A 13,610-nucleotide genomic window follows, 5' to 3' on the forward strand; every position below is an offset into this window, starting at 1 on the left:
AATCGAGTGTTCATGGCAGTAAATGAAGAATTTGCATTTGTGATTTACTGTACCTCTATAGTGTAACTCCACTGGAACTGAAACAGCTCAAAATCATTGTCCTCTGAATCTGGATCAAAAGACTCCATTGCATCCAGTATCAGATCGTACTGAGTTGACCAGTGCCTGTGAGAACCACCTTCAATCACGGGTACCAGCTGACTGTGGACCACGGTAAGTTTTATGGTCCTGTTCTGCTTTAGAGGAGTTCTCTGTAGTCTAGTGGTAAAGGTCAGACAGTAGTTTCCCACTTTTAGAGTGTGCTTTGGCAGAGAAAGAAGTGGTGTTGTGACATCCACTGAATCATTTAAGAACACCTTGTCTATTCCTGAGCAATCTTGGCCCCTGAAGATCTCCCAGAAATATGATGCTTTGTATGTAAAGCAACCGTTAAAGTCCACTCGAGCTTCAAAAAAACTTGGTCTGGATTTTAATATTTTATATTGTTCTTTGACAACGTAGATGTGCGGCTGTGTACACTCCAGCTCTTGTACTTTAATGGTCATTTCAGTGGAGACCTCACTTATGCTGTTGAAAGCTGTTAATTTCACCACAAACTCACCAGTAGCATTGAATTTGTGGACTTGTCTATTGGATTCTGTAACCAGGGTTCCTTCACTGGCTTCACTGAAATCCCAGATGAATTTAAGGTTGCTGCCTCCATCTGTCATGGCTACAAAAGTGATCGGATAATCAATAAAAGCTCCATCATCGGAGGTAAAAAGATTCACTTCCTTCACATACTTCTGTATAGTTGCTGTACTGGTCAGGGACTGTGAGCAGAAGCCATTATCAGCTTCCACTGTAACAGACAGGGATCCATTAGTAAAAGGTGTGAAGTGAACATTTTGCCCGAATTCCTGAGAGTAATGGACTCCATTTAATAAGAAAGTCCAGTGGTAATTGGCTTGTGAGTCACTGAATGCTTGAAAACTGATGTTTTTGGATGCTTCTAGGACAGCAGAGCAACATCCGATCAAACGCAGATCTTTAATTCTTTCCACGACTCTCACAATCACTGTTGCAGTTTGGTAACTGACATTATTTTTTGCTTTTGTTCTCACCAGATGGCTTCCGACGGAAAGAGAAGAGGTTGAAAAATTCTGCCAAATATCCACGGAATAACTTGCATTAACAAACTCCAAAGAAAATGAAACGTCACTTCCTCGGGAGATAGAGGGTGAGAAAACAACCATATCGTCCTCACAGACAACATCACTGCTTGCCGTAAGTAAAAGTCCCTGAATGGCGTCCTGAACCACAAGAGGGTATGAAACATTTTGCCAGCTAATGTCGTTTGAGGCGTTAAGTGAAATCCGGTGATCTGCAACTTCTGTGAAGGAATAGCTAACAGTCTGATTGTCTGCAAGAACGGTAACAGTGTTGTTGAGAAACGTTAAAACCCATTCCCAGTGTAGGACATTTCCTGTTCCTGCAGAGCCATGGAGAAACAGGAGGCTATTTGAAGATACAAAAAATGGTCTGAACTGTCCATTTATCTGAATATCCACTTTCGAGATGTCTTCCTGAATTATTAGTTGCTTGTTTGCATCATCAGACCCGAACACATTTGAGACTGATACTCTGATCTTGACCACCCCGATAACTTTAAAAACATGCAAAACAAAAGGCACATCTGATATTACAGGACTACGCTCAGAGTCCAAGAACCATGAGTAGTGAAGGTCCGTTCCCGATGCTACACTCACAGAAATCCTCACTGACTTTCCTTTAGCTACAGCATTCATTGGTGATGAAATACTTAACCCAGACACAAGTTCAACTGCTCTCAGTGAAAGTTTGCTATCTACTGATCCAAGAGCATTGGATACCACCAGTCTGATGTGTATATCACCAGGGCTGTTTGCAACAAGTGGAAACTGTTTGCTATGACCTGCAGTTCTGTTAATCCAACTTTGGTCTGCAGTCCACTCATATGTCAAGTTAGAACCACGTGTCACTGATGCCGTCAATAGTAAGGTTTGATTTGTCAGGACATATCTTGTAGACCGCAGCTCCTTACACTGAATTCGAACTCCATGTATTCTCTCTACAACCTCGATGTGCGTTATGGTTTCTAATCGACTGACAAGATTTTGTGCAGCAACTTTAATCCGAAACACCCCTGCTTTAGGAAACACATACATGAATGTGGACGTTCCAGGCTTTGGAGGTGAAGAAGAATCTACAGTCCAGTAAAACACAACATTTTCTTTAACATCAGTCTGAGCTATTATCAGAGTCTCTTTTCCTGCCTCCACAAATGGCTGACTGGTATTAACCATTAAAGATGACAGAGGTGCCTGCACCTCAATCTCTATGGACCCTGAACCTGAACTTATTGCATTAGATGCAGTGGCGGTCACACGAAACTGCCCAGGAAAACTGAAAACGTGTGACTGATTTTGGCCCTCCTTTTTGTAGCCATCTCCAAAATTCCACTGAAAAGAAGCTGTTTTACCAGGAAGCTCAGCCCAAAAGTAATAGGACTGATTCACAGTCATTGCATCATGGCTTCCTTCATATTTAATGGTCAGATTAGATACAGGCCTTTGAACTGAAATGGTTGCTTTTGCTGTTCCGTTGCTGACTTTGTTATGCACCTGCACTGAAATTTCATACAAACCCTCCTCTTGAAAAACAAAGCAATGGTGCGATTGGCCTTTGACTGGAACCATAGCACTAGAAAGGTTGTTATACCACCAAAACAGATAATCTGTTACTTTGGGAAGCACAGAAACATCAAAGCATATTTCCTCACTCACCGCTACAGCACTCTTGGCTGAATACAGAGTAACATCTGTTATTTGGGCCTCAACACATATGCTGGTTTCATAATGGACAGAATGAGCATTTACACCAACTGTGTAAGTCCCTGAAGTTAGAAAAGTATGAGTGATAGTTGTAGCTCCTTTAACAACAGACAATGGTGTGCCATCTCCAAAATCCCAGTGAAAAGTCAAAAAAGGAACGAAGCCTTTGACTAACACCTCAAAATCAGTCTCTGCTTGACTCAAAATGCAGTCTGTTGGGATAATTTTACTAATTAGCAAACGATAGACTTCCACATTGACTAACCGGCGTTCTTTACTTACAGAATTATAAGCAGAAACCTCAACAGTGTAATTTCCAGGAGACTTGTAAATGTGCGAGGCTGAGCTTCCAGTGAGATCTTTTAGTATCGAACCATCTCCAAATCCAAAGGTCCATTTTAGATGTGTTCCTGTAGACACTCTGCCACTGATTTCAAAGATGAAGTTCAGTTCAATGGAGCCATTGTAATTTAACTGGAGATCCGAGACAGCCTCAACTACCTCCACTGCTGTATAGTTAGTCAAGACTGACAAGGAGTTGTTGGCATAGATGGTGACGTTGTATGTGCCGGGCCTTTTGAAAACATGCCTGACTTTACTGTAATATTCCTTCACTTCATCAGAGTCATCGCCAAAATTCCATAAATAAAGTATTCCATATGTAGAGGGCCATAGTGAGACCTGAAAGAGGATGGTGTGGTTGACTTGACAGACGGTAGGAGATGATGATACCAGCAGACTGGATATTGGAGTCCTTATTTTAACAGTTACAGCCTTTTCAATTTGGTCATATTTGTTGTAAGCCTTTATTTTCACTGTGTAGTCACCTAAAAAGAAAAATTTTATATCCTGAAATTTAGTATGTATTTTTTCCCCAAGGCATAACCACTTTAAAGTGCACTCAGTAATTTTAATGTTGTGCTGGCAGATTTTGTTGTTATCTTGGGTACAATATCGGTTTCAGTAGCTGTGTTTTGAAAGCGCAAAGTTCTGAGCTTTTTGAAATTTTCTAAATTACTATAAAAAAAACTATTGTGAAATGACGCCGTTTCCAATAACTGATGTTGTGCGATTCAAGCATAGTTTTTTCCTCTCACAATAAGTCATTCCAAAAATCATGGCAATGGATGTTGGCAGGTTTACATATAGCACAGACACTGCACTAGCCATTAATTTTAAATCGAAGAATACGTAGGCCTGTTAATGCATTAATGGCAAGGAAAGCCCCTTATACTTGGGAGGGGCAATGTATGAGGTGTTTCTGGGTGTTTCTCCCTCCTATCTGCTTCGAGGTCTGCTTTTATGAGTTTAATGAACTCTGTACAGGGTCCGGAATGACATCAACAGTATATACTTTAAATTTTAAATGTCTGTGGAGGAGCTCTGACAGTACCATTTGAAAGCTTAGAGTCTCTACTTTCTGGAGATATGCATCACTTTGGCATTTGTTTTACACAAAGTAACTTATTTACTTTAAATTACTCTGAGACCATTTCCGCCTGGATTTGGCCTACCCAAATTGAAAAGCTTCCTATACCCACATACAGTGGTCTAAATACAAAATGTTGGTGTCATTTTACAGGAAACCATTTGAAGTTACATAAAACACTGCTAAAAGTGATAAACATGTTAGTGTATGTTGTCTGAGCTGTAATAACCCCCCACAAAAAAAGAGGCACTTTTAGATTTTTTTGATTGTAAATTCAGTTTTGAAAGTATGTAACTGTGTGCTCTAGCACCCTGCAGACAGTTTTGGCTGTTTCCACTAGATTCCAGAAAATACTGGAAAAAAAAAAGATTTTTGTCTGGATCATGTATGCAAGATTTATTTTAATTAATCTGAATGGAGGAATGTGTCCTTTTTTTATGTAATTTCTGACTTTTACATACGCCAGGTGACCTGTACATTTCTATAGCATTTTTGCGAAATAATCTTTTTTTTTTATTTGCCTGAAAAACTACCTCATGTTGTTATGTATATGGGAGTTTTTGCAGAATTTACGTGTTTTCATTGGGGGCGTATTTTCGATTTGCAACTTCAATTCCACAATTAAAATTACATGCAGTACCTGGAAAAGAAAATGTATGATGGATAGAATCTTGCAGATAGACATGTTTGGCACTTTGGTGAAGATAGCTGTCTTCCATCTCTAAAGGAGCAGAAACTGGGTGACTGACAGATGCTGTATTATCACCGAAATCCCATCTGGAGAGATAAATCATTTCATAATATAACACAATGGAGCATTATACATTCAGAAGAGGTCAAACTTAATTTCATAATCCTAACTCAATTATAGTTCAGAGGCATTAACCTGATTGTAACGCCTATAGAGATGTCAGCTTTAACTTGAATTGTGAAGAGAGTTGAGGTGTTTACAGCAATGGCCTCTGGCATGGAAATTACTGCTAGGTCAGCTAATGGGGTCATTACATCGGCTGTGAGCTTCACCTCAATTAACTGAGAGCTCACAGGGTTATTTGCCATTACCTAGAGCAGAGAAAGCAGTAAAGATTTGAAGAAATTAGAAAAATGAAATCATTCATAGCAAAACCTAAAGCAATGATTCTCAATTGGTGGGTCGTGACTCCAAAATGGGTCACAGTTCCAGTCATTGACGACAGGAAAACAACAATGCTTGATGCAAATAATAAAATGCAACCAACCATATAATCATGCATAAGCAGGATAACAAAATAAATAGATTTATCTACTTTAAACATGTTTCACACGACTTTTGTTGTTGACATCATAGGCTATGCATCCTATTAAAAGTATTTTCACTTGAAACAAGATAAATATGGATTGTGCCACTCAAATACAAAAATGGCTTTGTAGGATTAATTATTGGCTGCAGCGAGCATGAACCCATTGAAATTCAAGAGACATTACCAAATACAACCAAATAGGCAAACGATAAAAACAAGCAAATGTCAATGTTAATAATTCAATTTTGCAGTTGTTACTAATATTTCAGGTTATTGTTCTGTATGCAGGTAATTGTAATATTAACACATTTTATAAAATATTTTTATTTGAAGAATATTTTTGAAAACAACCTAAAGGACCTGGAAAAACCTAGATCATTGTACATTGCTTTAGGCTCCGTTTCACAAACTTGTATTTAGAAATATTTCTGTAATATCAACATGTTTACCTTTAGTGTGTATTCTGCTGGCTTTTTAAAAACCACACTGTAAGACTCTCCAATGTGTGCAAACTGATCCAGGTCATCGATAACCCAAGTATACTTCACTGATGAGCCAGTGACTAATGAAGCTGTAAACAACTGTAGGGGGAAAAAATAGAGTAGTCTAGTTATGACATTCTAAAAACCTTTTCTTCAAATACCATGTAAATACCATTAGCATATCAAATTCTAAAAGGTTACTGGCAAACTTTTCACAAAGAAATTGATACCTGTGGTATGTCTACTAGAACTCTGCTGAAGCCCTGAGGCTGGATGCTCAGCCCAGTGACGGGAATATGAGACACAACTCTCACACTCAGAGTCTGGGAGTTCAAGCTGTTTGAAGCCATGATGTTTAGTGTATGTTCCCCTTGACTAGAAAGCTCCAGGTACACATGAGAGAACCACGTGTCAAGAGTAGCACTAACACATCCTCCTTCGCTCTCAGGCATCTCAGCAGGGCAAGAGGATTCAAAAGGGACTCCATTCTTAGACACAGGGTCCGACCACGAACTGGTTGCGTTTCCACCTGAAATGATCTGGATGACAATGAGAGTTGGGATATTGACTGCAACATGCATTTGGTTCTCCTTGCCAAGCTTTGGATGTAAAATGTGCAACCCTGTGACAGGACTCTCTGCTTTGATTGGAGTGTTGCTCAGTGAGGTGTTGGGTATTGGTGAAACTCCATAGTGCGGCATTGTGTCCTCGTAAATCACCCGTAGGTCACAGACCAGTCCATCTAGCCACTGGCCCTGGCCCATTTGGGCTGACAGAGTCCCCTCTAACCAGCCCCCCCACTCAGGCCCATGCAGGGAGAGGTAACTCTGGCGCCAAGTCGAGCTGGTACCGGCAACACAATGTAGAAATTCACCAGCTCTTCTAGTGTGTTGTAACGCCAGAATGTCATCAGGATAGACAGTGATATGTTTGTCTTGTACTATAACCTGCACAAATACAACAAAATAGGTGTCTTTAATTAGAAAAAAAAATTTCAAATTTATAATCATAATTTAATTATTCAATTATTATAAACTATATATATTCATACAGTCAAACCAAAAATTATTCAGTCACCAGACATATTTTTTTTACTAGTAGGTGCAGGACACTATAGTTAATTTATGTAAGTGAGGATAGCAAAATAAAATAAATTGTGACAAATTATACCCACCAATTCTTCATACAGTGGACTACCAGTAAAGTTGATCAAAAAAATTTGGACCAAAATTATTCAGACACTTTGACCTGACCATGTTTTGCTTAAGTGTTTTTTTCCCCCTTTAATTAACCTATCTTAGGGAAGAAGAACTCAAATACTAATCAATGAAAGTGCAAAAATGGTCACATGACCCACAGGGGTCTATTTTCTGTCCTGTTTCAGCACATGTGCACAGGTCACATGGCTCCATATTTTAAATAACAAAAAACTGTGTATAGTAAATAACAAAATAGTAAATAACAAAAAACTGTGTGTTGCCTCAAGGCAACATTGTACCATAATGGAATCGCATAAGGCAGTGGTTCTCAAACTTTTTATACCAAGTACCACCTCAGAAAATATTTGGCTCTCCAAGTACCACCATAATGACCAACATTAAAATACAGTAGTGTGGTAGGCCTAACTATTCAACTCCAGCTCTGCACAGTTAAAAAACGTGGCAGTTTATTCCTATTAAGAATATTTATTGTTGTCAACCACTTTAACATTGTAAATTCACAGTTTGTACATTAACACTGCACTGTGCTTACATACAGGTAAATAAAATAATAAAATAATGATTCAATTAAAATGTGTTGTACCTAAAAGTTAAATTAAAACTGTACTGTACTTAAATGTAAAAACAAACAATTACTGTGTTTTAACATTAGTTTATTTAGTGATTCCTCTGCGTACCACTAGAGGCAGCCTGAGTACCACACTTTGAGAACCACTGGCATAGGCATACCAGACACAGGTTGGATACAAATATAGTAGCTATATTTTTAAGGAAAAGTGTTAAAATTCTTGAAATGTATTTGCATTTTTGCATGATTTTGTAATGCACATATAAGATTAGTAATTCACATACTATAACTGCACATATTATGATCAGCACATTTTCTATAGCACTTAAAAAAGATATAAAAAACAACTGATGAGGGTGAGGATGGGGTGTCATGTGATGAGAAAGATGAGGTCATAGTGACAATCCGGCAGGGAGAGATCGAAGATGGAGATAAGGATGAAGATGGATATAATAACTTGATATGATAACTTGACATGAAAACTTGTGTTCCACAATGGTACAATGTTGCCTGAGAGCAACAGCTGAATTTGAAATGTTACTTTTTATTAAATATGAAATTTGTAATACTTTATAAACTGGATAAATGTGTTCGTTCAGGTGTCTGGTTAAAGAAATCGATGTTTTCAATAAATATATATATTTTTTCTACATGAAAATGTCAAATGTTTAAATGTGTCCGTTGTGCTACAAACTTATATATATAAAATTAAATGTTTTATTGCTATTGTTATAGTGTCCTATTTTAAGCATTTTAATAATTTTTTGCTCATTGAAATCATATTGCATACCATAGAGGGTTAAATTTATCAGTTTACAGCTGATTGGTTGTTTGAAATCCAATCCATTCCTTACCTTTCTATCAAAGTTATCTGACATTGTCAAGATGAATTTGTTCTGACACAGTTTAACTCTGAGTTCTTGTCATATTTTATTACCATTTTCTAAACTTCAGCGAATAAACTGTGATAATGTGAGAAAAAGGTGTCTGAATAAATTTTGGTTTGACTGTATATATATATAAATATTGCATGTTCGATTTTCCATATGACCTCAAAGGACCTCAGTGACCTCCATTTGTCTTTGCGGAATAATTATTATCATTATTAAAAAATTAATAAAATTATGATAAAGTATTGCCATGCACCTACACTGATGTGTGTGAGTTCAGTGCTTGCTGGCAGTGTCAGTGACATGTCTGCCATCAAGTGGAAGAACGGTGGCATCGCAGGGTATCGGGGAGGTAGAGGGAATACATGTCCCCCGGTAAAGGAGTGGTAAGGGCTGCACGGGCTTGTGACGGGCAGACAGATCTCCAGCAGGTGACACCAGTACTGCCCACTGACACAGCCACCAGTGGTGTTACACATGGGCATCAGTGAACAGCAGCTGAAAGGGTTCAGGAGAGAACTACAACCTGAGAGAGATGATGTTTCATAAACTGTACTTTTTGAACTGATAATTTGACAAACTGGTAACATTAGCGTTGCTCATTAATGCTTAATTTGCTCACCAGGTGGTACTAGGTGATGACTTGGACTGCAGTACGGCCGTAAGATTTGCACTCTAGCAAAGGTCAGCTGATCACTCGGCTGCATCACCAAGTCCAAAGATAGCACTCGACCCTCATGGCTGAACCAAAGACCTGGGAACATCATAATCTGTACACACACAACTTTCATTTAAAAATAGGTGTGTATTAACTTCCAAATGGTAAAAATGTGAATAATAAAAATAACTTTTTTTTGTGGAAAATATGACTATTCAATTTACGTGACCAAAGACATTAAAAGGACTATACAAGAATTGTCATGGGTTGTGTATTAATAGCTTTTTTATTGCCAATGTGTGAAGTGCTTGTAACGAAGCTTAAAAAAACAAGCCCTTCCTATATTGTCTATGAAAGCCTGACTGAATTATTTGATACAATTCACTTATTGTATATATACATGCTTTACATTGGTACTTATATTTAAAAAAATACCTGCATGTAGTTACAGTTGTAATTCATTTCTGTTATTACATCTATAAATAATTACACTGTTGACCCTTCCCTTAACCCCCCTTATTATTATTATTATTATTATTATTATTATTATTGTTATTATTATTATTATTATTAACCTTTATTTAACCAGGAAAGTTGCTTAAGAACTTCTTAGTTCTTATTTTCAACAACAGCCTGGCAGGAGAATTAGATCTCCTGGGAAACGTACAAACATATTTTACAATACATACATATATACATTCATTTAATACATTTGCATGTTGTAATAAAAACACTCCCTAGTAGTTTTCTAAACGCAGAGATTGAAATATATGATTCCAATTTCAATGATTTTGTAGTAAATTCCAGTCATTAGGAGCAGCAAAACTAAAAGCTGAACGGCCGTAAACAGTTTTCTTTTTTGGGATAGTTAAAAGAATATGATGAGATGATGGTTGTATACGCACTATTGTGAGGTAGTAGCAACTCGTGCAGATATTTGGGTAATAAACCTAATAGGACTTTATAAATGAAAATACACCATGTATTTCCCGTCTGATGTGCAATGATGTCCAATTTAAGAGTGAATACAGTTCACAATGATGCGTTCTGTAAGGTGCATCAGTGATCAATTGAATGGCTGCATGGTACAACACATCTAATTGTTCTAGAGTCCCTTTACGGGCATTCTTATAAACAACATCTCTGTAGTCGAATAACGGTAAAACTGTGGTTTCAACAAGATATTTATTCAATATTTTTGTAAATGCAGATCTATTTCGATATAAGAAACCAAGTCTTGATTTAACTTTCTGCTGTAGATTACTATATGATCAGTGAAAGTTAAAGAACAATCGAGCCATATTCCGAAATATTTGTATGAGGAAACCACTTCAAGATTTGCTCTGTTCAAGGATGTAATACCTTTGTTACACTGGTTCTTTCCAAATCACATTACCTTTGTTTTTGTGCTATTCAAAACTAGGTTTAAATCATGGAAAGCTTCTTCAATACTATTAAAACTATCTTGTAACCGTTTTAGAACTTCATCATTTGATGATCCTATGGAGTAAAGAATGGTGTCATCAGCGTATAAATGAATAAAAGATTTCTTACTACAGATAGCTTGGGAAATATTATTTATCTAAATTGAAAATAGGGTAGAAGCTAGTACAGAGCCTTGAGGAACACCCTTGGCAACAGTTAGGGGCTTAGATAGCTCTTGATCAATTTTTACATGTTGAGATCAACAGAAAGATAATTAGAGAACCATGATAGAGTTAAATTAGATGCACCAATACTACGTAATCTGGATAACTGTATAGAATGATCAACTGTATCAAAAGCTTTAGCGAGATCAATAAAAATAGCTGCACAAAGTTGATGGGCATCTAAAGCATTATAAATATCGTTTGTAACTTTGTCTTTTACAACTGCTGTAATGCAACTAAATGATGAGCGAAAACCAGATTGTGCCTCAGAAATTATGTTAAATTCATCAAGAAACTCTATTAACTGCTTATTAATTAATTTCTCCATTACCTTTGCAACACATGGCAAAATTGAAATTGGCCTATATGAATCTGGATCCATTTTATCACCGTTCTTATAAACTGGGGATACAATGGTAGTTTTCCAGGTTTAAGGTATCTCAGCTGTTGATAGATAAATTAAAAATATATGTTAAAGGTTCAGCTATAGGTGCACCAACTTTAAAAAAGAAAGGATCTAAGGTATCGAGACCAGCTGTTTTTTTTTAAGTTAAGTTTATAAAATTCAAACAAATTAAACTAGTTTTAAGGTCAAACTAAAGGGTAATGTATTTTGAACACTTTTAGTATTTCTTATTTTTTCAATATTCTGCCTGGCGACATGGTTTTCGGATAGATTACTTGCTCTAATAAAATGTTTGTTTAAAAGATCTGCTAATTTAGTTTTGTCCGTAATAACAATATCTTCATTTTTAAGTGAAGCAGGCCCTTGTGTTGGTAAGAATTTATTCTCTAGTTCTTTTACATTATTCCAAAATATTCTTGAATTTGAGCTAATTGCTTTTTATAATATTCTGATTTAGCTTTTCGGACGGCTTGAGTACACAGGTTTCGATATGGTCTAAAAGAAATCCAGTCGGTCTCAGATTTTGAACGACGTGCTTTACTCCATAGCACATTTTTCTGATGTAGTAGAGTAACTAGGCCCCCATCTATCCATGGACTAGAGCGATTTTTATGCCGAACAGATTTTAAAGGGGCATATAATAATAGTTCTAAAATAAGACCAAGCTTCTTCGACAGTAGGGATTAGATTAACTTTCTGTAAGTCTGCGATAGTTAAATAGTGTAGAAAAGCTTGCTCATTAAAATTTTTAAAGGAACGTTTCAATCGAATAATGCTAGGTTATCTTAACCCAACCATCCCACCAAACCTGTCCCTAACCTTACCCAGGCCGTATCCCACCTCAATAGCAGCAAAAGTTCTTTACAGAACCCAATGCATTCATTGTATCAAACATTTTTTTACATAAGTACATAGTTAAAGACATCTAATGTAAAGTGTGACTAAATGATTTCTAAAGGGTCATGTGACACTGAAGACTGGAGTAATGGCTGCTGAAAATTCAGTTTTGCCATCAAAGAAATTAAAATAGAAAAAAGTTTTTAATTGTAATAATGAGCATACGAGACTTAACATTAAGAGACTTACCCAAACGGTATCTTTCAAAGTCTCTGTTTTTATTAGCATAAATATTTTGACTATATAATGTATTGACTTAAACTGTAGATCCCTTGATTAACAATTTAATAAGCTGATTGTTTTTTTTGTTTTTGTTTTTTTACCTCAACCATATATGGTCCTGGGTCTGGTGGAGAGAGTAGCAGCTGTATCTGGGACACTGTGTATATTCCTGACATTAGTGGCACACCTGTCATGTAGCTCTCCAGCGATGGCAAAGACACTTTAAAGAGAAAATGAATGACAATGCTGTCAGTTATGAGGCCTGACAAAGGTTTTGCAACATGGCTAGGGTTAACTAAATGTGAGCTGTAAATAACTCTGTAAACAAATGTTTGATGGGCTTTGTCACCCCCTCCTAAAGTCACCATGAAATCTAAATGGAACATTCTTGTTTTTTAATGGATCATTGTAGTATTATTATAAATGATTTATCCATGTACATCTTTGTACATTTGTCCTCATAATCTTTAATCAAAATAACTTCCCCTCCCTCTTCCCCCAGTGGACAAAATCAAGTCCCACCAGTAATTTCTTCTTGTTCGTGAAAACATTTTACTCGGATATACATCTCAAGAAATGACTAATTAAAGCAAACTGTAGCACTGTAATGCTATACATATTTTATTTCCAGAAATAATCAGTTATCTTCAGCCATATAATGCTGTTTTTTCCTGACGAAAATGTTACTGTTGCTTTTAGTGTGCAACACTGGGAAGGTGTAGATGATTATTGGTCTTTATGATGATTTGGATAATATGATTTGGGGTAAAACAGTTTATTAGCTTGCTTACCTGAAATCTTTTTCTCACAGATAATATAATTGCCCTTATTACATTGTTCATCCGTCCATTGTCCAGAGGCCAGAGCCAATGAAGTGCATTCCTTCATCTCACTGTCTTCAGTCTCTAAATCATCGAACCGACCCTGTTCCATTCCATTTCTCAACCAGACCCCAACTGGAGCTTCTCTGGAATTTACACAGATTAAAAACAAATACAGGATCAGCCAGTTGCAATGCTCTGTGTTTGAGAATATAATCTCTAAATAATATATCTAT

The 13,610-nt window shown here is 36.8% G+C and overlaps 1 protein-coding gene across 1 annotated transcript in view; it reads right to left on the minus strand.

Annotated features, from left to right (window-relative positions):
* pkd1b (polycystic kidney disease 1b) overlaps positions 1–13,610 on the minus strand; it is a gene marked incomplete at both ends in the record, with an annotated part of 37,538 nt that overhangs the window by 23,460 nt on the left and 468 nt on the right. Inside the window, 9 exons of the mRNA XM_079846304.1 lie at positions 54–3,679; positions 4,922–5,058; positions 5,168–5,343; positions 6,011–6,142; positions 6,274–6,990; positions 8,982–9,247; positions 9,344–9,491; positions 12,655–12,773; positions 13,345–13,520. Coding sequence (XP_079702430.1) covers positions 54–3,679; positions 4,922–5,058; positions 5,168–5,343; positions 6,011–6,142; positions 6,274–6,990; positions 8,982–9,247; positions 9,344–9,491; positions 12,655–12,773; positions 13,345–13,520 — 5,497 coding nt within the window. The remainder of the gene's footprint in view (positions 1–53; positions 3,680–4,921; positions 5,059–5,167; positions 5,344–6,010; positions 6,143–6,273; positions 6,991–8,981; positions 9,248–9,343; positions 9,492–12,654; positions 12,774–13,344; positions 13,521–13,610) is intronic.

Source organism: Gobio gobio (genome assembly GCF_949357685.1).
Source record: "Gobio gobio genome assembly, chromosome: 20".
Classification (NCBI taxonomy): Eukaryota; Metazoa; Chordata; class Actinopteri; order Cypriniformes; family Gobionidae; genus Gobio; species Gobio gobio.